The 26,715-nt window shown below is 39.8% G+C and overlaps 1 protein-coding gene across 12 annotated transcripts in view; it reads left to right on the top strand.

Moving 5' to 3' along the window:
* The window catches only part of HECW1 (HECT, C2 and WW domain containing E3 ubiquitin protein ligase 1), a 250,824-nt gene that overhangs the window by 116,567 nt on the left and 107,542 nt on the right, over positions 1-26,715 (top strand). For all 12 annotated transcript variants that reach the window (XM_041714544.2, XM_041714543.2, XM_041714540.2 and 9 more), the window contains one exon: positions 12,906-13,000. In XM_041714544.2, coding sequence (XP_041570478.2) covers positions 12,906-13,000 — 95 coding nt within the window. The remainder of the gene's footprint in view (positions 1-12,905; positions 13,001-26,715) is intronic.

Here is a 26,715-nt window from a genome sequence, read left to right as displayed (position 1 = left end):
AGGGTTTTTTCCACTATACCTAGATTGCAGCATAGCATTTGCAAAAGCATCACACTGAGTTTTTTTCACCAGCCAGTGTCATGGCTCAAGGCTCTGTGTGATGTGACCATGCTTTCTCTACCAGTGGTTTCTCAGCAAATGGAAGGAAGATAGGCCCTGTTGTTGTAAAGCAAAGTATATTTAAGGCTAAAAGGAGAACAAAGGGAAATACCCATACCTCAGCAGCATAGCTGGCACAAAGCTTTTATTCAAGGCTCATGGTTCTGAGTGGGTGAACTCAATTATTTATTAATGGTTCAGCTGTGTAAACAGGAGAATGACTCTTGTGCTGTGAAGACACAGAAGTCTCTTTTCTTCTGTTTAATTAATGCTTACAAGACCTACACAGGTAAGTCTTTGGTGTACTAAGAAAAAAAAACCAAAGCACAAATGTTTTTCAGAACAACTGAACTTTGGGAAATTTTGGTCACAATTACATTGCAGGGCTGTTAATCTCACCCTATATTTAATAAAGTAAGAAGTATTTAGTGTTAGACTTAAATATTGTCTGTTGCTGTTCATTTCCTTTTTGTAAAGAAGGAAAAAAGTAATGTGAAAAGGAATAAAATGTTTTCAAGATGGTGAAACCAGGAACTGGTGTGCCAATGATGTCAAGCTCCACTGCATTGTGATCATGCTGTGACTGTCTTCTGCCTTCAGTAGAGTTACAGTGCCAAAAGTCAGGTGCAACTGCCCTCATTTTCTCCTCACACTGAGTAGACCTGTTACATGTCTTGCCAATAAGACCAGATAATTCCAAGATGTGCATGCGTCCCCTTGTGTTGCTTTGTTGTACAATTTTCGTGACTTTAATGCTGCAGCCTGAACGACTGGCCTTCATTTCTGTCTTCTGTATTTTAAAAAATTATGCTCTTCCAGAACTGTCTGCAGGTAGTTCTACTCTGAATTAGAGTCCAGAAAGGGAAGAGTGTGAATTTTCATACTTGCCATGGCATCCTTCTTGGGACACATAAACCATTACTGCCTGTCTAAGAGAGTATCACAATATCTTTTTTTTATTCTTCTCTGTGAGCTCTTATTTCAATCAAAAGGAGCATTTTTATGACTTCTTTCATTTTTATTAGTGTGTTTGTACTATGACAGCAATGAACAGTCATTCCCTTAGTCACTCAAAATTAGTTCTTTAATTTGATGGTTAGAAGTAGCAGCAAAGAATAACATGCTTAGTATAGTGAGTCTGAAACCATTTGAGCATTGGAAAGCTTCTTCTACAAGCATTTTGAATATTCATTCCACAATCTTCTTAAATTGAACATTTGTTACTTAATTTTCATGGAAATACTAGGCTAAAATGTATTTAGATAAGAGTAGAGACAAGGAAAGTGTGCATATTGAATTATGATAAGGGTATTAAAATAGAAAAGCAGCCCTTATTATGGTATTGCAGGTAATGGTGCTAAGGTCTTGGATTCTCTTTTACATCAAGTGCAAAGGATTTTCTCTGCATAACATTCACATCTTGTTGCTCAAGGACTTGATTGTCAGACTTCCTTTGTGTACTGCTTGCCACATGGTTGACTGATTGTAATAGCTCCCAATCAGTGAGAACGCTGAGTTTAAATATTGCGTGGTCTGGCTGCTAAAAACATAAACTGTTGTTCTAAGGCATTCTTATAGTGACTGAACCGATCTGAGAAATGTGAATAGATAGTGCTTCTCACTGGCAGAGTTGGCAGAGTAATGAGAAAGGAGGTAACAAGTAAGAGGAGCTGGGGGAAAGATGAACACACAGGATGGTTTGTTTTGGCACTGGTCTTCAAAGGTAACTTTCTTGGGGGAAAAAAGGAAAGACTGACTCAAGGGAATGTTCTGTTTCTAAAGTGAAATTCAGTTATCCTTCTCAGACTGTGATTAAAGACCAGCTCAACAAGTGCCATAGCAAGTGCTACTAATGTAAATGAAAACATGAATCTTCCCTGATTTCCTCCCTAATTGGCTGGGTTCAGAGTTGCAAGGTATCCCTTCTCATGTTGTCCTCTGCCATCACAAAGCAAGCACTGGGTAAAGTTATGGTTTATGCCTTCCTAAATGCTAATTTTTGATTATAAAGTTGATGTAATTTTCTGCTTCTAAAAGTCTAAAGGTACACCCATGTTTTGAGATCAAACGTTTTGTGATGGAGAGAGCTGTTTTTGAGGCACTTGGCTTCTGAAGTTCATGCATTAGCTCTTGCTCACGGCTGTGCCTGAAGGCATAATCCAGTCGTTTTATTTAATTACGACTTGAAACTACAATTGGCCTGACAAAAGCAAAGAACTGATGGTTCACAGGCACCTGCTCTACAAGGCAGTTACCTTAAGGCAGACACAATACCTGAAAGCCTAAAGGAGATATTGCAACAGGGGCTATGGATAAGAGCTTGCTTCATCTGGGACATACCAGTGGCTGCACATCCAAGTGAAGAGAGGGAAAAGATCCCCAGCTCTGCCCATACCTCCTCTTTTGTGGAGCTGTGCATTACTGTACAGAGTTTATACTTTTGCCATCTCTGAGTCACCCTCACAGTGCCTCCGATGACTCTCAGAATGAAGCTCAGGGTGTCAATGTATACTCATTTTCTGTCTGTTTATCTTGTAGTTTAATATATACTGGTGTAAATTAAAACATAGACACTAAATTTCCAGTTCAGATATTTTCCTGTATATGTCAGTGACTCTAATGTCACTACTACAGTGAAATAGATGGCTTTCTGCATGGGAGGCAGAAAGGGCTCATTTCCAGTATACTGAAGGCGTAGAGATTTTTTGTCTACTATTCAATTTTGATAAAGAACTGTTGAGTCCATTGTAACCAAGATGATGAGACATTTTAAAACAAACGTGTTGTTTAAAAACTTAGTCTGTTGTAATTGTTGCATTTCAGAAGTCATTTTAGATCATGTCCCCCAAATAAGATGAACCATGTGTTAGGGTTTGCCTGCAGTGTTGATTTTCATGCAACGTGCATGAATGCTAAGGGCCAGAGAGCATGTTATTCAGTTACTATGGACTCAAAAATCACACAGTTGAAGTACTTTGATGTTTGCAAGTTTTTCCTCAATAAATTGCCTGTTTTCTAATGCTTATGATGAAAAAGTCATCCTTAAGCTGATTTACATAAAAACATTAGATGCCTGTAGGCGCTGGAATTTCATTAAAGTCTCAGTCTTACTTCAGCCCTTGTAATTTGCTGTTTGCAATGACTAAAATGTATCTCTCAAACAGCCTTTCCTTCTCCTAATCAAAGACAGGTAAGTTGTTCCAAACCTCCCATGCCCAACTCTCATTTACCCAAACTGGTGCCTATCTGTCCCTTCTACAGTCTATAAAGGCAGAACAGATAACTATCACTGTTGGGTAAACTGTAAATAAACAGATGAAATTCTTGCCTGTTGTGGGCTGAATCCTGCTGTCTTTATGAATATGAAAGTAATAGTTCTTTTGGTTGAAATGGGATGAGAAATGACTCAGTGCCAGCAATGGTAAGGCTGTGTCCTTGTCTTTTTTCTGCCCCCAGCCCCCTTTCCTACTCCCCATCTGAAGATAATTTTAGGAGGAAGTTATTATTTTCAAAATTGTGAACAAAATTGTCTGAGGAAACAAAATTTCAGGTTCACTATTTCATTACACAATAAAATTTAAGAACTGGAGTAATAGTTGCAGAACATGTGCTGACACAAACTGCAGGTTCTCTTCCCAGCAACAAAAGGGCTAAGACACTTTTTATTGTAGACATTTAGCATCTTTAACTACTCTGTGGGCACTGGCATCCTTCCACTGGCCTTTTCTGTGATGGCTATCTGTGGAAGCTTTGACTTTATCTACTCTGCCTCACTCGACCTGCCTCGACTCCAGTTGTCAGTCTAAATACCAGATTTACTGGGCACCTGATGGCACAGACCCTTGTCCATGATGAACTGGACTACTATGAAGGATGCTGGATGGCTGCAGATTTTAATGCATTCCAACTTCTGCCTGTCTGGAGACAATTTTAGCCAGCAGACTTACCTTATATCCCATTGCGATCCCCCTATAGTTGCTTAACTGGGAGCTTGAATACCAGAGCCCCTGTACATGCATTTTGCTCCCACTGTAAGGCAGCTGGCAGTGCTCCTTTATTCTAGCAAGACTGAAACAGTACTCTGCTACCTGCTCCCCTCAGATCCTTCTTTACTCAGGCCTATGAGGGCCACAAATCACAGTGTTTTTTTCTTCACCCTTTTACCTGGTTTTGTCCTTGCTCCTGTTTCCCACCCTTTGCCTGTAATACCCCCAGCCAACTCTGTCTCTTCCTTCAAGGGGGGCAAATTGAGAGTGGATTCATATGCTCTTCTTTCATGCTACTTAGATACTGGGGAGATACCCAGAGATGCAGTCCTCCTGCTTCCAGATGGGGAAACTTAGATCTGTTTGCAGAAACAGACTGTGTTACTGCCAGTTTGGAAGATACTCAGCACAGCTAGGATTTCCTGGGCATTTAGATAGTAAAATCAAAGATGTCTCAAATGAGCATATCAAACTGAATTTTTTAGAGAGGCATATAAGTTAGATGAATTTTAATGTACTTTTACAGGAACATGAGGTGATATGGAGCAGAAATCATTATATTAAGCACATATTAACTTGGGGGATAAAAAAAAGGTCTTCAGAAATTTCTCATGGGTAAAAACACCATGGTTTTTCCTTATCGTCAGCTATAAATTTCTGGATGAAATTTTCTTGCTGTGCCTTTCTGTAGATACAAGGGGGGCATCCAGCACACAAAATTTTATTCCAAATGTATGTATACTTGAAAATGTAGAAGCATCTGAAAAGAAGGTTTATAATGAAAACTGTCAAACAACTTTCATAATCAGCAATGTTGTTGTACTGCTGTATGGAGAAATACATAAAAGTACTGAAATGTATAAGCACACATCCATTCCAGCTGCTAGCTTTCTTTAGTAATGAGTCTTGCCAATGGGTCAGCTTTTATGAGGGCAGCACATAAGCAGCAGCCTATTGAAATTAGATCTGTATGTTTTCCCTGAACAGCAGTTTACAGAGTCACTTTGTTGTATCTGTCCTGCAGTAGAAACTCCTAGATGCCTTTTTGTTCATAAGGCAAACATGGTGTGATTTTGTCTTGGGCTCAGAAGTCCACACCTGAAAATCCTCCCAGTGCAGTCATGGATAAGCAGATACATGTCACTTTCCATGAACGGCATGGTCATGTACAGTCAAGGTGGACTGTACAAAGCTGTACTCAAAATCAGTATAGTGTGGAGCTTGCAACACTGAGGGCTCAAGCAGGTGAAGTTAGGACAGAGGAGACTGGACCACTGAATATGAAGATTTGTGACTACACATTTGTTATTAGCGTAGTAATTTCCCCTACTAACCTTGTCATGGCAGGTAGCTGCTGAATCAAATTATTAAGCAAAGGAAATAAAAGCAAAAGTCAGTAGGGGAGAGTATCTGCATTTCAATGGAACAAAGAATCAATTATATAATAAATGATAATAATTTGCTCTCCTGATATAAAGGAGGTAACTCCAGTCCTCAATGTGCAACTCTTGGGAAGGAACAGTCTGTGCAACAATTTCTGAACATAAAAGAAAATACTAAGATTATCTTATCTGTTCTTCAAATATCAATTACAACTACAAATACTGAAATATATTATTGGTGCAGAATTAAGATTATTTTAATGTTCTAATTGTTCATTTCTGTATCTTGACAAGTGTGGATTTTTTGCTTAAGTAAAAAACTTGATTAGAAATTTTCTGAGTGTTCTACTGCTTATTTTTGAGCTATTAGAGTTTCCTTGCAAATATTTGTGCCTCAAATTGCTGATACGTACTGGTCAGCCTTAATTCTGGCTCCAGATACTTCTTTCTTTCTTGCTGGATAGCATTGTAGTTATCTAAAAGGTGTGACTATAAAATCTCAAGTCTTGCAGTTTCTCCAAAGAAGTCTGTTAAGTATTTGTGTACATTTTAGAGCAGACCAAGGAAAAAGCCATCAGAAAATTGGAAGAAATTCTGCAACAGAGATTAAAGGAACACATCTGTTTAGACCTTGTTTGGTTACTAAACTGTTACTTGTCTAAAAACTGAGGCACTTTTTGAAAGCCATAGGCAGTTATGACCTAAACAAATACTGTGAAGAGATGCAGTCTACAGCTTAAGGAAATGCATGGTCCATAGGCAGATGAGTAGCAAACCAGCTTGATGGTTGTAGTGTCACCATTGCCTGTTGGAGACAGCCAATGCTTGGGAAAGGCACGTTTTCTGATAGAGCAGCAGAAATAAGAGCCATTGGAGCAGCAGCAGGCCTTCATGATGGAAATAAACAGTACCATGTATCAACATTGTAAGTACGAATTAGATCTGCCAGTAATAACTTTACTTTTATCTTTGTTATGAGTATTAATTCTTTGCTGACAGGGCAGGTACAATATCATGAGAAAATACCAAAATTTATCTTAAAACTATCGATGCTTAGGGAAAGGCTCATGCTAATGCAGGAATCGTAGGTTTCACCTCTTTGTGTTGCACAATTTACCTACTCTCTGTGCTTCCAGTGATATTCATAAACAGGAGATGGGCACTGGAGGCAGCAGCAGGTAGAGAAGGGAGGTCAGACATGAGAGGCAGACATGAGGTGCACATCAGGTTTCACAGGTAGCTGCTGATACAGTTTACATTGTGCTGCTTATGCTGCCTGAAGGGCTCAGTGACTCTTTCTTTCTTATTAAACTTTGACTTTCTTACTCTTTCCCTGTCTGCATTTCCTTGCTTTGTTTCCTTTTCCCTGCTTTCTTTTCTTTTAGTCTCTTTTAGTCTTGTTTACTCAAGACTACACAGTTGTAGTCTCTATGTTTTCTCCCCTGTCCCATTCTGTGCAGTGATTTTGTTATAATCTCAATCCTCTCCTCCCCTCAAAGACATTGCTTAGTCACTTAGTTCTGCATATAAACTGTCTTTGATATCTCTCTGTTTTGGTTTCCCATTGTAATTCCTTGTCCTGTTTTTGTCATATGCTTCTCCCAGTTTCCCTGTTGTATTCAAACAGTTCTACCCCCTCCATTGACTTACAGTCTTCACTTTGACACAAGCTGTCTCCACTTCTAGAGATCACTGTGGCTGCTTTAATTCAGGATGGTACCATAGCGATTTGATTGTAGCACAGCTTCATATATTTGTTTATTCCAGTTCTGGCTCCTCTCTAGGGAAAATTTTATGACTCATAACTTAATTGCTTTGCTGTCTGATTTGGTTCACTTGGTTCCCAACCACTTACCAGAGACAGCTACCTTTTCATTACTGGTTTTGACACCTTTCATTTTTTATGCACAGTGTTTGCCCAAAAGAGCAACAACAGCTCTTTTAGTAACAGATTGAATGGATCAAAAATGACTCAGTTTTTAAGACTGGCATTACTTCCCTGAGAGGTTTTTACAGCAGTAAGAAATGCCTACCTAATGCTTAGTCACCTCAGCTATTTAACTGAAACAAAAAGTGTCATGGGAGTATATCGCAACAAGCTTCTTGAAGTGCCCCAGGTGCATCACACGCTCCTAGCAAACATCAGCTGATGCTTCCTGCCTCCCCCAAAGAATATGGTCTGCCTTGAAATACTCATTAGGGTGTTCTGGGTTTTTTTTTTTAGCTCAACAAGAGAAATTGTGCCATCTTGACAGAGCTTCTTATATTTGAAAGAATAAAACCTCTTTTAAGTGAAAACTAAGCCTCTGAGATCAGGTTGACCTTAGTAAGCAAGGAACAGAGAATTAATTATAAGATCAAGTGAACTTTTGAGAACACATTTAGGGCAATTTTGATAACTCTGAAGGAGTAGGAATGGAAGTATTTTAAAGGGATAGGGTATCAAAAATCCAACAGGACAAATAACACTGAACGAAAAGTGGCTCGATGATGGGAACTAGGAGACCTCTTGGAGACTTTCAACCTTCAATACCGCCAGCTGCAATTAATCAGCACACCCTACTGGATTTTATCTCCTCTCACTTCAGTTTCATAAGGAATTGAGTGTTTTTAGGAGCTAGGTTGGTTGCAGAGGCAGTGTAAACTATTGCCTGCATAATGTTCAGCTAGTAAATTAATGTTCCAGTTAATTTGCAAAACTGATTTGATAACTGAGATAACTCAGGGCTTTGATAGTAAAATAACTTTTGTGAAATTAATTTTTTTTCCTTGTGAGAGGGATGAAGCCCCATGGCAGAGGTTCTCTGGCAAAAGTCAAACTTCTCAGTGCTTTCCTCTGAATAGGGAGTAGTCTCTGTGGTGTCGAGGGATGAAGTACATCTCAGTTCCCCTCCCTTCCTTATAACCTGTGTGGCCCATACAGGTGCTTGGTCCAAGGGGGAAAACAGAATCACCCCTCCTGTTGCCTGGTTCTGATTGTCTTGCCTTGCTGTGCCTTGAGGGCCTTCCTTTGAGGCAGCTGTATTTTTTGTGTGTCTGTAATAGTTGCAGTGGTGAATCTGAGCATACAACTGGGGATTTTCTTATTTATAACAATGCAGTGGAGAGCTGTAACACAGTCAGTGTATGACAGTGTCATGGTTCAACCCCAGCCAGAAGCAAAATCCCACACAGCCACTTGTTTACTCCCCCACCAGTGGGATTGAGAAGAGAATTGGAAGGGTAAAAGCCAAAAAACTCATGGGCTAAGATAAAACAGTTTAGTTGGGAAAGCAAAAGCCATGCATGCAAACAAAGCAAAACAAGGAATTCTATCACCACTTCCTGTGGGCAAGCAGGTGTTCAGCTATCTCCAGGAGAGCAGGGCCCCATCACACATAATGGCTACTTGGGAAGACAAACACCATCACCCCAAACATTCCCCCTTTCTCCTTCTTCCTCCCACTTTACATACTGTGTGATGTCATGTAGTCTGGAATATCCCTTTGGTCTGTTTGGGGCACCTGTCCTGGATGCATCTCTTCCCTCTTTTCTATTCACACCCAGTCTAATCCTCAGTGTGGCAGTACAAAAAGCATAAAAGGCTCTGTATGAGCCCTGCTCAGCAACAGCAAAAACATCTTTGTATTATCACACCCCGTGTTCAGCAGAAATTAAACATAGCCCCATGCCAGCCACTGTGAAGGAAATTACTCCAGCCAAAAGTGGCACAAATGGAGACACCAAGCCTAGTGTAAAGGGAGTACAATGCTGTTTAATTCTTTATGCATATGAATTGTTGGGTAGTTTGGTAGTTGCCACGGGTATGACTCTTTCCGAGCATCTTTAGGCATCTCATCTCTTGGAAGATTTACCAGTTTCACTGACATTTTTGCTAATTGAAAGAAGAATTTAACCTCATTACTTTCTGACTTCAAAATCATACCTTCATTGCTGGATCCAGTGATCTCTAAATAATCAGAGATGAAAATTACAATGGTGCACATTTATTTATAACTGGGGATTAACTGGACAACACCTGCTCCTGACCTGTACACTCTGCCATGTAGCTTGGGCAGCAGGACAGAGTTAAATGGTCTCCTTTATTTCAGAACAAGCTAATCTACAAGACTACAATCCAAACAGTCTTTGTAATTACATATTATTTACAAATGCCAGCTAGATAATATTCAGGTTAATTTATATCACTGCCTTACCAATACTTCCAGTGCTTTCTGTTCATCTGCAGAGGCAGTGATACCAAGCCCACAGGTTTCTGCATCTGTTTTGAAAATGTCTCAGAGGTGATTCAGGAATGCAAGAGCAATCTTCAGATGGATTAAAGTATTAGGACTCAGTTGCAATGAAAAACATGGCACCAACAACGTTATTTGTAAAGAATGGTTCATGGCCAAAAAATGGCCAAATAGAATCCTAATGTCATTTTTACACATAAAGAAATTGTATATAATTTTGCAAGCTTTTTGCAAGCTTTATACTTGCTAAAGTTTCATCTCTCCATTGAAAATAGATATTTCCATAATATTTCAATCTGAAAGCAATATAAGCAAAAAGGGCAGAGAGGAATCGAGAAAAACAAAAATGTTGTTCCCCTGATGCTTCTAGAGCAATTTCTCAACCTATGAAGGCCTCCATAAGACATTTTCCCTCAGATCTATTCTCTGAATGAAATCTTTGACGTTCATTATTCACTACCTCTACCACTGCTTGATGAATGTCTCCAGCTGTGCCACTGTTCTGGATTGGGTGTGACACTTGCATCTCTCTTGAGCTGCTTTCTTGTGGTTTCCACCTGTATGTGGGCATATGTAAAATGGAGAGCATCCTGTAAAAACTGCATGGTTCTTTCCAAATACATATTCAGTCATCTTAGTTATCCTTTGTCCTTGAAAATGGTACAAATATCCAGATTAACTACATATGGATATATTCTCTCTTTCTGTTCTCTCTAATATTTTTAGTTTAATTAAGTGGATTCTTTTAAAATTCTCCCAATGCTCGTGGTAACTGATTTCCTACTTGTCAACCTATGGCAAGATTTCCTGCTGTGGGGTCTGAACACTGTCATACAAGCTAATACCTGAAGTTATATTTTATTAACTACAAAAGTTAATATTTTTTAAAGGCTTCTCTTTATTCTAGTTCTCAATGTTCCATGCAAACTGCAGCTAAAAATCTCCAGAGGAGAAGAAAATTAAGATTTGAATAATTGGTGAGAACTGCATATTTTAGCTATTGTGATATCCTCAGCTTTTGCTGTCCTCTCAGCAAGTAAATGAGTTAGCTGCTGAGCTGTTAAAAGTCCTGTAGAGAAAATTACAACGTGAAAATACAATCTGGACTTGCAGTTTTTCTGTCCCACGGGCTCATCCAGCTTTTTTTGCTGCCAAAAAGAAACAACTGCTGCTCCCAGGTGCAACAGCAGGGTCGCTTGCTCAGCTGTACTGACACCTCAAGGAAATCTCTTAAAGTTGCAGAATTTCATTTGGGGATATAGTTATGAATTCAGCCCCAGGATGGGCCCCACAGCCCCTCTTGGAAGTGCTGAAGGACTCTGTATTTTGTTCCAATTCTTGTGAAATGCTGTGAAGTAAATGGGACACATGTACACATTGTGGATATAGTAGAAGAGGCTGTATTTTCACTGTATGAGCTAAATGTGCACCTGGTCGTCTGGTGAAGAAAAGGCTGTGGGGATGGAAAATATGGTTTTCAGAGATTAAGTGTGCTGGCACTGTGCTTCTCATTGATGGACTGTGCATTCCTGCAGCACCCCTCAGGTTAGAGGACTGGGAAGCCACCTGAAACTGAATAGTGCTCAAAATACTTGGGAACATCACCTCTTTGCTTTTCATTTCCTAAGTGACAGCTGAAAGTTGGGAAGGCTTTACACTTCTAAAATTATTTTGTCTTTCAAAAAATATCAGAATTTCTCTTGACACCCATGTTCCTGTGTAGGTATCAGAGTAAGCAATTCAGGCCTGCAGTTTTGAGGGTCTCCACCACTTTTGATATCCCAGGTTTTGCTTCTACCTGGACTGCTACATCGTTGTTTCTTGGATTTATAAACAGTAGATCACAGCACCATAATCTGTGTTTGCAGTCTCAGCTCCTAATATTTTTTGTCACAGCTGCAGTAATTTGAGTAATTTTGTTACTGGTATTAAAACTGCAATGCAATTTGTATGTTAAAATACATAAATGGTATTTATTTATTGTTTTCACATACAGGCACTGTAGTTACAGTGAGCATTTTTGTGGCTCTGCCTGCAAAGGCTGGTGTTTTCCCTGAGCTGCAGCACCAGCTGCAAAGCAAGGTCTTAAGGAAAATCTTGGAACCGATGAACATTTCCATGTCATTATCCAGTTAAAACTAGCTTCTTGTTAAAAGCAGCTTTCACATCTTCTAGTTAAAACTAGAAGATGTGAAAGCTGCTTTTATCTAAACAGACATTTTTCAGATCCCACAAACATACCTGTTAAACATGTAACGCTGCATAATTGCTGGGTCTCTACCTGCACATACCAGGCTAGGTCACATCTAGTTTATTGTGGAAGAAAATTCTTGCATGCCAGCAGGTAGGCCAGGATGAGCTCCAGCATCACCAGTTCTGGGCAGGTAGGCAAATAGCAGCACTTTGCATCTGTTTGTAGTCACAGACCAACACGGAAGCTGGCTGGAGCTGACTTTCCTTCTTGTAGCAGACAAGAAAGTGGGTTGTGAGGGGCTGATTAACAAGAGGCTGTTTTCACTTCTGTGCCTTGATACAGTTATTGAGATGAGTTTCCCTCAATATTATTTATTTAAATGCCAATGCATGTGGCCAAAAGCAGCACTATGAGTGTCAAAAATCATGACCTTTCCTGTGTTCCTCACCTAATTTAGATTTTTAGAAGTCAGTGGAAATACACTAAAGCAGGGTCTGGTGGTACTCTGCTGTTCCTGAAAATGCTTTAATGTAGTAACTGTCAGAGCAGTTAATCTGTGGAGATCTACGTCCTTGCCCTGGCCAAGGCCAGAACAAATTGGCACAGTAAAACCTGTCAGTGAGCAGCTATGCAATCATGTCCTAAGGAAGCTCCTAAATTTCTCTGCACATTAGTGCTTGGTATGTCTGAACAGGGAAGATTTATATGCCCCTACTTTTTTTCTTCCTAATGGATGCTGAACAGGTGCTCTAAGGTCTGTCTGTGGTAACTTCTGCTCAGAGGAGTTTTGGATTTTAACTGTTTTAAATCCATGAACCAAACTCCAAATTTCACCCTGACAAAGGGAAAGATCAGAGGCAGGAGGTATCCTGTTGTGTTATCCATCCAGAATGAACAATTTACAATTTAGCTATTTGCCAGCCCTGTGCCTGTGAGCTGTAGCTGATCATGCAGATTACCCCTGGCAATTTTTTTAATCCTAAATATCCCTTTTGGGTTTTTTTTTTAGCTGAAACAAAGATCTGCTTCAAGTATTACCATGGCGTGAGTGGGGCACTACGAGCCACAACTCCAAGTGTGACAGTGAAAAACAACGCAGCTCCTGTAAGTTATGTTTATTTTTTTTTCCATGTACGTGCTATTGTCACTGTGCTATACCCTGCTTTCCCTGCCTCCTTTATATATCTTTATGTCAAAACTGAACATATTTGGTCTTCGTTGTATTGTGGTACAGAGAAATGGGTAGTCTTTCCATGAAGATGTGGGTTTGTGTGCCAAGAGAATGTAGATTCAGCTCTGAATCTGTCACTGATAATCTCTCTGATCTGGGGCAAGTCCCACATCCTAGCTTTATGCTGTTCTGTAAAGTTCTCTCTTCTGGGTGCTGTGAGATTTGGGTAATACTTGTAGAGGATTTGGGATCCTTGGACAGTAAATAAAATAAGTGTCCAGAAAGGGAAAAGATTTTCCTCTCTTAAAGTGATTTTTTCAAAATGAGCATTTTTACAGCAGTGCCTCTGAGTTCCAGGAACAAGCAAACTGTGACATGCCCCCATCAGTAGTAAGAAGTTGGGATCTGAACATCATTTGTGACAAATTGAGGCTTCTGAGAGCAATTTTGATTTGCTAGAGCCTATTAAAGCTCTGTGGCTTAGGTAGCTCTAAAAAGCTATATATCTTGTCTGGTATTGGAAAATTTTATCACCCTGAGAGTGAAACATCTTTGAGAAGTCCACAAAAAGACTTGATGACCTCCAAAGCTTGTCTGGCCTTGCTGACAGTGTTTTACTGCATGCCAGGCTTGGCAGAGACCTGCATGAGCTGAGAAGTTGTATTCCAACCAGCATAAGAAAAGACTAGTTCGGATATTGTTTAGTCTGGAAGATGGGTTCAGGAGAGAATGGTCTTACCTGTGGGTGTATGCCAGTTTCAGTGGACATCACTTAATTTTTTAGCCCTTTTTTTAGTGTTGTTTGTTTTTGTTTCTCTTGTTGCTTTTTTGGTGTAGGTTTTTGAATGGTTTTTTTCCTAGTCCAAAGTTAATATTTCTAGAAAGGCTGAAAAGTCTCTCATGCTGTGTGTTGGCTGTATCTGATTCCACCAGAGCCAGAAAGGATTCATTTTTTCACCCTTGAGCCATGAAAAGACTTTTGATGGTTTCTTTTTGCCTTCTTTTGATACACAATATAGCTGCAAAGTAGATGCTGGGTCGGGGCTGCTGGCACATCCTTTAAGACTAAAAGGCATTCTTGTCTCGTTGCACCTTTCTGATGTGCTCATGGTGAAGCCATTCATCAGTTTTAGAGCCTGGAGAGTTTCTTTTAGCTGTCTTCAGAAGAACATTAGGATGTGGCTTTGGATATCTTCATTGTGAGGGATGCTGAAAAGTTCTTTTTAGCCTGTATTGAGTCACGTCTTGTTGCCCAAGGACTTGGTACTGATTTCCCAGTTGCTGTAATTTACTGGGATAATGTCTGCCATTGATTTAGTCCCTGTCTTCTCTGAAAGGTAAGCAGCCAACCCAGGCAATAAATACCATTATGCTGAGAGATTAGAATTTGTTTTTGCATTATTCCTGTCCACGTCTTAGGCCTGAGTTGGAGCCAACTGCACAAATTTTTCAGGTCTAGTATGGAAGGGTTTCTCTTTGTTATTAAGTATCAGCAGTATGTATGAAATTAGTAAAGGTTATGCAGTATGAACTTGGACAGAGCCTTCTTTATGAGTGCAAAGAGGAGGAAAAAGTGCTATAGATTTGAAAACTCCTTCAGAGTTGGGAAAAAAATACTGGGCTGACTCTTGCCTGTGTGAAGGCTTTCAGCTAAGTGTCATCCTCCAAATTCCATTCCCAGCTGACACTATCAGATGGCTTTCTCCATCTGCCTCTCTGCTGTACATGTCCAACCTTTATTACTGAAGTATTGGAATGTTTTATAGCATCCTGTAACATTGGCAAATGGTGTTACTCCCACTGAAAGGTGGCGAAGGAGATAACAAGGGATCTGCCCAGCCCTACTCTTTTCTTGTTTTTTGTGTGCACTAGCCACTGCAGGGAGTTGGCTATTACCATGCAAAGTGCAGAAATGATCTCTAGAACTGCACTCACCTTTGACTGTGATTTTACTATTTTGTGCAATCAGTTGAGGGTGATGACACTCTAACACCATGCATGTAGCTATCTGAGGTCCCTGACACTTCTTACCTTAGTGAGACTTTAGATGCAGGGCCCTTCTTGATGGAGGGGAATGTATCAAATTCCTCAGTTGTCTTCACTGCTCCAGGGGTTCAGAGCACTGCCCCAGAGGTTAGGCATGGCATTTCTTACAGTACCAACAAAAGCTGTGGTCTTCTGACTGCTGTGGCCTCGGTGCAGAGAGGGCCTCTGCCCCTCAGAGGAAGCTTTTTTCAGATCCTGGGACAGCTTCCTGCGTATCCTTTCTGAAAGAAGCCATCCTGTGGTCTGTGCTTAGAAATTGACCCTCTATTGCAGCCAGTAGGAGATTAAGCAGTGGCTGATGGACCTAAGTGTGTCAGAAAAAATAGCTTTACAGGGAAATCTCATTAGGGTTCTTACTATGGGTGTCAAGGTTGAAGTATTTTGAAATCAAAGAAAGTTTTGCCATTGTAGTGATAGTGTCATAAATTCACTGACTCTTAGGCTGTCCGTAGAGGGACAGAGGGAAGGAGGCTTTGTGTTTTTTACATAAGCAAATGTTTTTGTTTGGCACAGCTTAGGAAAAAGATCCAGAGCAGGTGTCCTTTGAGAAGCAGCATTTGAGGACAGGTGACCTTCTGGGGACAGTGTTTTTACTGCTAGCACTAACTCATCTGCAGCTGATGCCAGAGCCACCCAAGCAGGTTCTGTCCAAGCCTCCGAGCACATGGCAGCTTCTGCATCAGGGGCAGCAGCTGGCATATTGGCTGCTTGGTGTGTGTCCTGTCAACGAGTCTGAAAACACTGATAACCAGCAGTATCCTAACACCACAATCTAAAACAGCAGCAACAAAAAAAGAACCCTCCCTTGTCTGTCTGACTGAAGTTTGCTGCAATTGGAAAGAGAAAAGAAGCTGGAAGTAGTCATGCTGGGGGCTGTAAGCAGTTGCCATTCTTGTTCACACGCTGCTGAGACCATCTTTAACTGGCAGTTGAAAGGAATCCTGCCTCCAAAGGGGAAAAAAAAAGCTGCTGTGTAAGTTGGATGCCTTTGTGTAGCACCAGTGGTGCTTTAGGCTGAGTAGCATCTCACATTTCTTGTCTTGTGAATGTTCTGCTCCATTTGAGTTTATCTCTTATGCTGTAACCCAGTTATTAGAGCTGCCTGGCCTGCTGATTAGGATGCCCTGCAGTTCGTTTGTTGGTGTAAAGTCCTGTCACATTTTATAGCCTGTGAATCATCAGGCTTCAATATCTGAGAATGAAGGACTGTGCACTTTGGCGAATTCATACATGGCAGAAGCTTAAATGTGAATTTAGGGCAGCAGATAGGCCTGGGGGTAATGACAGTAAAAAAGAGCACCTGCAATTCTGGGAACAAAGAAAAGGAATATCCTGCCTGCTCCTTTTTTTCTGAACTAGTGGAAAGCAGTGTTGCTTGTGCATAGGCATTTATACTACTAAAGCATAAACATTGGTATGGATGAGCAAATGGTTTTCTCAGTAGAAAAGAGCATTTTTGCAACATCTGGAATGTTCCTATATTTGTTTCTCTTCATTTATCCATAATATTGTCATCACTGATTCAACTTTATATCAGACATTGTTGTAAAAAGGAATACAGGTTACAGCAATTAATTCTAGCAGTAGGGAGGTGTTATATTCTTAATATAAAAATTATTCAACCTGAACAAGATTTTCTTGCAGTAAAATAAAGCTGGCATGAGAAGAGCATGCAGAAGAAAGAAGAATCTTTTTGCCTAAGAGTTTATAGCCTGAAAAGATAAATTGGATACATCACAATTAAAAGGCATTAAGTGGAGAATCAATGCTCTAGCCTCAGGACAAATGTCTTCACTAAATTGGGAGCATTCACTCACTATGTATTAGATGCAAAGAACCTCAGCTGATTGAACCTCTGGAGCTTTCATGCTGCTGTTTCTGTCTCACAGATCGTGGTGGGACTCATCAGATACACTTGGCATTGTGGGAAAAGCTGTGTAAATTGGAGCTGATTATTGAAAGAGACCTTCTCTTTGTTGTGTTTGTGTGGAAGTGCTGCCTCAGCTGGGTTTCCACAGCAGGAATTACTGCTTGATAAGCTGCTGCTATTTGGTGGTGACTGATCATTCCTGAGGACTTCCTGCTGTAAATATTTGCATTACGTGCTGTCACGTCAGAGCGTGGGCTGACAAGGAGTGTTTGGTAATGGATTCTGCTTCATTTCCATACATGTGTTGCAAGATGGGATTTGATGAGTGTGCACATACAAGCAGCTGTATCTCTCATTCTATTAGAAGGCTGGTTTTTAAAATCTCACCCGTGTCTTCTTTTTCACTTCATGTCTGATTCTGTGATAAGTGAGTTTTAAAACTGTCCATGTTTCTAGGACATTGCTATGGAACATACATTTGTTCCATAGCAATGATTTGGAAGGTGTAGGTATAATTACACTTCAACAGACAGTAAATAAAGAGGGAACAGAAACTTCTAGTGGCTTCTGCACTGTTTAGCAATTGAGGTTAAAAAAATTTTTACGGAAAACATAACATGAGGCTGCTGCAATTAATCACAGCAAAGAATGCAAGAACAAGTGTAAGCGGTGTACCTTGAAAGGCTCAGCGTTTCCAGGGAGGGAAGCAGCACTTCTCTGGAAGCTACAGGTATGACTATTTGTTAAAAGTGAGCAAGAGAATCTCCTTTCCTTATCTTGAGCTGAGAAATAGCCAGAGCTCCCCCAGTTGCAGCTGCCTTCCAATACAAGGCAAGAAGCAGTATTGTTAGTACCACCAGTGTTCCATATGTGTCTCCCACTTTTACCTGCAAAGGGAAGGCATTCAAGAATGAAAAAATACCAAAGCCAAAATGAGAAGGGGAAATACAAAGATTGGATGTATATAGGCAACACTAGCACTTTCATGTTACAGAGTTGTGTCTGCACTCATTGTATACTTCATTTGAAATGTTCTAGAGGAGGGATAGACCAGCCACTTCAGTGGCTACAGGTAACATACATTCAGAGGGAAGAGGGGCTTTCCTGGCAGAATTTGACCCCACTAGCTACATAATATAAAGGAATGATTTTTGATATCAGAACAACCATCACCATGCTTCTTACATCTGAAAAATGTAATTAATTTTTTTTTTTTCACTTCCATGTTGTTTCTTTATAAACCCACAGTAGTGTTTTACAGCCTGATTTGGTCATACTCAGTTCATGTTCAAGCACAGTTACTCCCATGAGCGGCCTCTTAATACTTGCACAATTGAGCCCGTAGTTCAGTGTAATTACATTTTTAGTTATGCTTTTCTATATCCTAATTATCACTGATTCAAAGAATTTGAAGGTTAATGACACGTCCAAATTAATTCTTATTGCCACCTCAGTAACACAGGCTCTTTTTCAGTATCTAGTTATATAAAGTCTATTGTATTTACACTGCAATTACCCTGTCATGTAGTGAGCACTTCATTTATATGAATTAGTGGAGTTGGAGTGCGTAACCAGGATGTAATTGGTCCTCCAACTGCAGCATAACCATAGTCACTGTGTTATAAATAATAACCTTTTTCTTCCTTTTAGTTTCCCTACTCTCATTTTAAGTAGGGATGGTTGAGATTTTCTTTCAATATTAAGAAAACTCATTTGTAATGAAGGTCTCTTCTGAGTGCAGTGTAATAATACTTGCTTTTACAGCTCTGATTTAGTAAAGGTGTGGAGCATGTGCTGAAACCCCATGGACTTTACTGGAAATGTTTACTGATTTTCTTTCAAAACAGAATACAATTGGCAAATAGGGTCACTTGCATTTTCATTATGACAAATATCAGATGTGTCAGTGGCTAAATAAGAAATCCAGGTCCGTGCTCCTGGTGGCTTTTTTCTCTATCTTGGTATTGACTTTTCAGCTTGGTGTGGTTGAAACTCCTATTATCATTCATTAATAGATTTACACCCTTTTTGAGAGGCGAGTGCTCATAATTTATTATCTAACAAGCACAAATTGAGTAGGGGAGGTACAAACAATTTTCTTTGTGAACACTGATTTCCTGAGCAGCAGCCCATAACTCTCAGTATGCTGATATGTGTGTTTTTATTGTTCCACCCCAGGAGGAATGTCTCTGCTTTCCAGTACACAGCTGTTTGCATATTTAAATGTTATTTAACTTAGCAGCCTTCATAGTTTCCTGATTTGTCCATATGAAAGACAGGTTATTTGATCATCTTAATGGAACTGCAAACACAAAGACCTAAAATTAGTCTTGGCATCGAAAATCAGAATGGGAAAAAACTTTATGCGACAAATGCTCCCAAAATACTTCTCTGTGTTTTTTCTGCCCAAATCCACCTGCATATTTCACACAGATCTTCAAGAAGCGCATATCTAGGAGAGAAGGGGAAGAGCCTCTTGCACGGTGCATGTGGGATGTGGGGCAGCAGGTGGCCAGTGATCAGTGCTGCTCTTCTCTTTATTAAGAAAAATAATTCCGTAAGTGTCCATCCATCAGGCTTTTTTCTATTGAGTTAGTATAAATGTGCAGTTCTGCAGATTTAAAGCAGAGTAGGACAGAACAAAAACCAGGGTTAATGCTACCATTTGCAGGTTCTGTTAAATTGTTGTCCATTTCTTGCCCTCGCATGGACTCTACCTAAACAGCACTAATTATGGAGCTGCTGAGCCATCCCTAAGTATTACTGGCCACAGCCTAGTCTTCACTGTGCAGATCCGTTGCACCAATTTTGGGCTTCTCCCTGTTGCCCTAATTTCTTTGTACATGTTGTTTCAAAGAAAACACTTGGGTCAAATTTAACCTTACTGGGCATCTGATACTGTATGACCTCTAAGTGTAGATTTAGAATGGTTTAATTAGCAGACTTGCAATACAGCACAGAGTCGATATGAAGAAATAAAAAGTATGACAGATGGGAACTGGAGTGATTTTATTTCAGCAACAACAAGGAGACCATTACACAAGCCATTTATTTGTTAATGGGTTCAATAAGAATCTGGTATTTCCCAGCCACTTGCTTTTGGAATGTCTCTTGTTACAGTCACATAATAGCCATAGTAATATCTGCACATCATATTGCTCCCTTCTGTGGTTTAGTAAATTATGGAGATATCAGCGACTGCTCAGCACACTGCACTGGTGTAATTATCCTTGCTTTGGCCTTTTACATTCTTAGATACTCTCTCAATAATGAAAAACAATGCAGTTCCTGACATTATATAGTGGGTCTGAGGGCAGATACTTTAGTTTTTGAAGGGGGAAGGAAAGAAGGATTTAGACCTGGGGAGTACTTCAGAGCTGAATGAAGGAATGAAACACCTCCTGCTTCCTCCCTTCTAGGAATTACTTGCTGTGATAGGGGCATGAATCTGATTGTGGGTAAGCACAAGATAAATTACCAGGGGTTGTTTAGACTACATGATACAGCTTTCTAGTATGTTTTAGTTCAGAAGTTGCAAAAATATTTGCTTTGATGTTGCTTTACAAAATGCATTCTTTCTACCCTTTTTCCCTGCATTTGCTGGTTTGATTTGTTATTGCCAATTTTGTACACATTGATTTAAATTCGGTGCACTAGAGGCCTGGTAATGAATTTTAAAAGAGAACATTGTGTTCTACCCATTTTTTGTGTGTGTTTGACTATTATTGAGTGAAAGCTATTTATACTTGGCACAATCTTAATTTAAAAGAAAATGCACTTTTCACTCAGACAAAAAAAGGAACAGGAATGTTGCCAGGGTGAATTCAGTATCTAGCTAGTCCAACACCCAAGACCATGGAAGCTGTATGAATCCTGCAGTGTAGGGGCATGAAATCCTGTAGGTCAAATTTGGTATGTCTACAATATTGCATGATAGGGCATAAAGAGGAAAAGACCAGAGTTTGGTGTTCTGTGTTCTCTTTTCTTTCCAGGACTGCTTATCCACATCATGTCTTGCCCTAATGTTTTCGCTAGCTGTCCTTTCCTGCTCTGCACTGGACCTGCAAAGAGAGGCAGCTGTTGGGAAAGCTTGTGTCCCTGTTGTAAGTGAGAGGCTTGATGACTGCAAGTCATTGCAGCAGGAAAATAATTTTGAGCCTGTCTGTTGTAAGCTTTCTGTCCCCGCAGAGGGTCACATTTCCCCCTTTATTTAGGCCTTACAAGTAAAAAAATCAGCTTTGCTTTCTTCAGTTTTTACATTTACCTTTGTTCAATTTTATTATCTTCTCCTATTTTCCAGAATTAGCAAAGATGGAGATAAGAAGCTGTTGATCTCTCCCATCTCTGTATCAGTTAGCACTGCTTATAGCTTTACCATGTTTCCTTTTACTGAAGTTCTTCTAAGGTACTTAGATGCATGTGTGTCAGGTGACATGTGATTCTGATCTGCATCTTCTCTTGGACAATTTTTAATACAAAATTAAATTCCTGTTGAAGGCATAAGCAGGCATTTTCAGAATCTCTTAGAATTTCTGCTACTCATGAGTTTTGTGTGTTTGTATTGAAATATGGGAAGAAGAAATATTAATTGTGGATAGCAAGCTCATGGTTTTGTGTAGAATTGCAACTGAGGTATAGAATCTTAGAATAGAATGACAGGATTGTTTAGGTTGGAAAAAACCTCAAAGATTGAACTCCAACCTCTGACTGATCACCTTGTCAACTAGACTGTAGCACTAAGTGCCAAGTACACTTGTTTCTAGAACACCTTCAGGGATGGTGACTCTACCACCTACCTACAAGCATTCCAATGCTTAACTTGCTTTTCCTGAAGAAGTTCTTCCTCGTGTCCAACCTGCTGCATCTTGAGGCTATGCCCCACTTGCCACAACCTCCTTGCAGTTAGTTGTAGAGAGCAATAAGACCACTGCTGAGCCTCTTTTTCTCCAGGCTAAACAAACCCAGCTCCCTCACCTGCTCCTAGAGGATTTACCCTCCAGACCATTCACCATTGCTGCTCTTATCTGGACTCACTCCAGCATATCAATATCTAACTTTAAGTGAGGGACCCAGAACTGACAACAGGACTTGAGATTAAGCCTCACCAGAGCCCAATAGAGAGGGACAATCACAGCCCTGGTCCTGCTGGCCACACTGTTGTTGATACAGGCCAGGATGCCATTGGCCTGCTTGGCTACCTAGGAATGCTCTAGATTATGTTCTGCTGTTGTCAACCAGCACCCCCAGGTCCTTTACTTCCAGGCAGCTTTGCAGTCACTCTTCCCCCAGCCTGTACCACTGCCTGGGAGTTGTTGTGACCCAAGTGTAACACTTGTCACTTAGCTGTGTTGAGCCTCTTAGAACTGGCCTCAGCCCATCAATCCAGCCTGTCCAGATCCGTCTGTAGAGCCTTCCTACCCTCCAGCAGATCAACACTCCTGCCTAACTTAATGTCATTTGCAAACTGAGGGGGCAGCCAATCTCCTTGTTCAGATCATCAATAAATATATTAAACAGGACATGGCCTAATAACCCCACTAGTGACCAGGTAGTAATTGGACGTGGCTCCATTCACCACAACTCTCTGGGCCCAGACATCCAACCAGTTTGTAACCTGCAGAGAGCGCACCTGTCCAAGCCACAGGCCACCAGCTTTTCCAGGAGAATGCTGTGGAAGTCAGTATCAAAGCCTTTACTTCTGCCTTCTGGGGTAGAAGACCTTTGAAGCAGGACTGGTGTTAAGTAGCTAAGAAATTTGAATCAGCTGAGATGAGATGTACCAATTGCTGTATCTACTGGCCTCAATGACCCAGTGTCTGGTTTAAATCCAGCTGGAAATAAAGCACCATGCAGTCAATCATTTAACCCACACCCCCACCCTCCCCACCCACCCTGATGGAATGGTGAGGAGAATCAAAGTTAAACTTGTTGAGATAAGAACAGTCTAATAATAAAATAAATATTTTAAAAAAATTAAAATACAGTAATAATGTTAAATGGTTATAATTATTGTAGTAGTAGTAGTAATAATAATAATAATAATAATAATAATAATAATAATAATAATAATAATGTCATGCACAATACAATTACTCACCTCTTCCTGACTGATGCCAGCCCTCTTTTCCCAAACCCAGATCAACTTTGCTACTAGGTAACTCCCCCAGTTTATATACTGGGCGTGACATTCCATGGTAATCTCTCGGAATATCCCTCTTGACAGTTTGGGTCACTTGTCCCAGATGTGCTCCCTCCCAGTTTCTTTTGTTAACCTCCTCACTGGAAAAGCATGCGACAAGGGAAAAAACAGTCCTTGAGTTGGGGTAAAGACAAGTTAACAAAAGCCAAAACTTCAGTATATTACCAATGCCATTCTCATTCCAAATCCAAAACACAGCACCTCTAACAGCTACTGAAATGTTAACTCTACCCTAGCTGAATCCAGGACACCCAGGAAGTAATTTCTAATCATGTTTCTGGGAGAACATTGTGCTTGCATCGAATCAAGAAGACGAATTCTGGTTACTGTTAAAATCATGCTGACACTTTTTCAAGACTGTCTGACTTACTGTATGAATTCTAATTGTTCAGATTCTAATTCTTAATGATGATCCATTTTTACTACCTGTAATTTCAATATAATTTTGCCTTTTTTAATGTCTTGTTCAGCTTTGTTATATAGCACTATTGTCGGTCATCTTTATGTTTCACCTCTTGGATATGTGCTAAGAAATAGTGGTTTCCAATAGATTTACAAATTCTCAAATGAAAGTTGTTATCATAGACTTTAATCTGCTATTAATTCCAATTAGCTGATGAGACAAAGCAGAAGACTAAATAGTAAGTATTAGCTATGCTGAAAAGCACAGTGGTCAGGTTTCTGACTGACATGTCCATTCAGGGAAATTGGCATACTAAGCCATGCTGATTAGTTTAGAACAAAGAAGAAATGACTCATGTGGAAGAAGGAATGCAAATATTAGCTGAGAGACAGCTGTTTGTGTAGCTAAGCCTTCTTAAGATGTTGAATAAATTTTAAAATATGTACAGGGAAAAACATGAACTCATTGCTTATCTGAAGCAATTAATAAAATCCCAAATGGCTCTTTAAGAGCTTGCAATGGATGAGGCAAAATAAGTAGATGGAGCTGGGACAGTGAAGGAACTTGTTTTGTAAAATTCTTATGATAATTTCTGTAACAATAGAAAAATAGGACATCAGGAAAATATGGTAAATACCACAGAATTACTCTATTCTGTAATTGTAATGATGGTTTTATTTTTTAAAATATCTGTGATGTTTGTAAAACAATGTTAGGATGTTAGAGGCTCATCATCATTTCTTGAAGATGGTCTTTTGTTTAACACTATTTGTTACTGTGTCTCAAACACACTGCCAAGTGAAAAGGGAAGAGGAAGGCTGATCTGCAGGGAAAGATGATAACAAAGGTGTGGCTATGGCCTTTAAATCTATTGGTGTAGATTATGGTCAACTGAAAGCCAGATCCACTGAAGTAGTAGAGATCTTCCTGCCTATTCAGCTGATCCTTCTCTCAAAGTGTGGGTGAGCTACTGCACAAATATAGGCTAGATTCAAGTTATTTACATTGTGTTTCTTTGTGTGGCTATTTTAAATTAATTACTGCTGTAAGGCATGTCACTGTGGACAAGCTGCTTTGGAGTCCAATGCAAAGTTGAGTTAAATTGGTTTTGGTCGTTGTTTTGGTTGAAGTTCTCTTGCTTGTTTTCTTTTTCTTTCAGAAAAGAGCATGGGGACTTAGCTGTGGTTTCTGACTGAAGTCTTCTGATGCACTGACCAAGCTGGTTGTGCTCTGGAGTTGCAGTCAGAGCTGTAGCCTGCAGGTTTTCAGATGGGAGGGAAATGTTTAGGACACACAGACGAGAAATAAATGGAACATATGAGTTGTGAATTTGCTGTGCAAAAGCAAAGCACACTTTTACAAAGCTTGATGCATAGTTGAGAATGCTGATAAATTCTTGGGTAGGTGTGCAGATTATAAAGTCTCTGAACCACCCACATGTACCACAGATTTTACTAGAATCGCATATTTCTAAACTAAAGGATGTTGTGCTCCCTGTGGCCAGCTGGAAAGCTGGCACAGTGGGAGGAAAGCTGGGAGATAGGTAGAAGACCTCTTCTTGCATCCACACATCTGTATCACAAGTATCTGAATACAAGCCAAGGTACAAATTTAAGCTGAGGTGGGCAGTTGTGTGCCCAGTCTCTCACTCAGCAATTTTCAGTAAATTTCAGCAGCTCTCATGTACCAACATGCCTGTTTTCAAGCACTGCATGGATTTCTTTACATCAGAGCAGCAGCCAGACTAACAGCCAGACATGAAGAGGGAAAGAAGGAGGTTACAGAATTTGTTAAAGCCACATCTGTAGTCTGCACTGAACCTGTGTGTATGATAGATGACAACAATTTAGTTCTGACTGGATTTTCAGTAACCAAGGACTTTCCAGCAGCAAGAGAAAATAGAGAAAATAATTTCATTTTGTTGAAATATCTTTCTTTTGTTGTCTTGAAATATCTTTCTTTTGTTTTCTTTGCTTTCCTTAGTCCTGGAAAGAAGAGGGACAGGGAGAAAGATCTGGGGAGAGAAGAGCATTATTGTAATTTTGCAATGCATAATCCTTTATAAAAATAGTCAGTGCTTAAGATCTCTTCTGAAATAACTCATACCCTCAGATAACCTAAAATCAACAGACATGACTGAGGAAATGACAATGAGGTGAAATTGCACACATTTATAAGTGGTGGATTTGCAGGTAATTTTGAATGTTTGTGGATAACCTGCAATAACCCGCAGGATGTTTCAGTAGAAATACCCTAAGTAGGCGCAAATGAAGAGCAAGAGGGGAGCAAGAAATACCCTAAAGTAGGCGATAGAGAGGAGCAAGTTATGAGTGAAAGCCAGAAGGTTTTTCAGCATCCCAAGAAACACCCATGCCTGCAGGTATCTGCCATGTGAGTTTAGTGTGCATGGATGTCCATGTGCACATGCATACAAGCCCTATTTACAATTATGCTATCCTTTGTTTTATCTGTATGTTGAGTATATCTTGGGTTGCCTGTACTTAACTTCACACAAAACCTGGGTGATCCAAAAATACATTTATAATGTTGCATTGGGAAAAAGTTAAGATAGGAGACAGCTAAAAAAAGAAAAAAAGCATTAAAATTTATACAAGAGGCAGACTTTGTGCTTTACAGTTAACTTTTAGGTTTGCATTTCATGATTTCTTGGAGCGTGACAGGATAATCATGTTCCCTTAAAACAGTTTTGTCGATAAAGTTATATACTATTGCACAGTTTTAAATTTTTTTTCTTTTTATTGCTATTACTCGGACCGCTTTTGTTCTCAGGCTTTCTTACAAGTGGAGAAATTTATGTAGGTCAGTATGTTATATATCAGCAGATTGCATAAGAATATTTCTTTAATAGAATTGTGAATGCTTTGTTTATTTTTAATCCTTGAATCTCTTGAGAAACATTTTCCTTTTCTATTAAATGTCTTTTTTATTAAATGTCTATTAAAGGTCTTTTTTCCCTGGCTAGCTAGCTGAATTCTCAGGCAAGCTTGTTTGCATCTGTACATCTCCCCACTCAATATCTCCACTTTAAAAGGAGGCTTAAATTCTTACATCTGTAAAGTCTGATGGAAAGCAGCTAAATTGTTCTTACATGCTTCCCTTTTTAACTCAA

Source organism: Taeniopygia guttata, chromosome 2 (assembly GCF_048771995.1).
Source record: "Taeniopygia guttata chromosome 2, bTaeGut7.mat, whole genome shotgun sequence".
Classification (NCBI taxonomy): Eukaryota; Metazoa; Chordata; class Aves; order Passeriformes; family Estrildidae; genus Taeniopygia; species Taeniopygia guttata.
The sequence above is the reverse complement of the archived record's forward strand: the minus strand, read 5'-3'. Positions and strand labels throughout refer to the sequence as shown.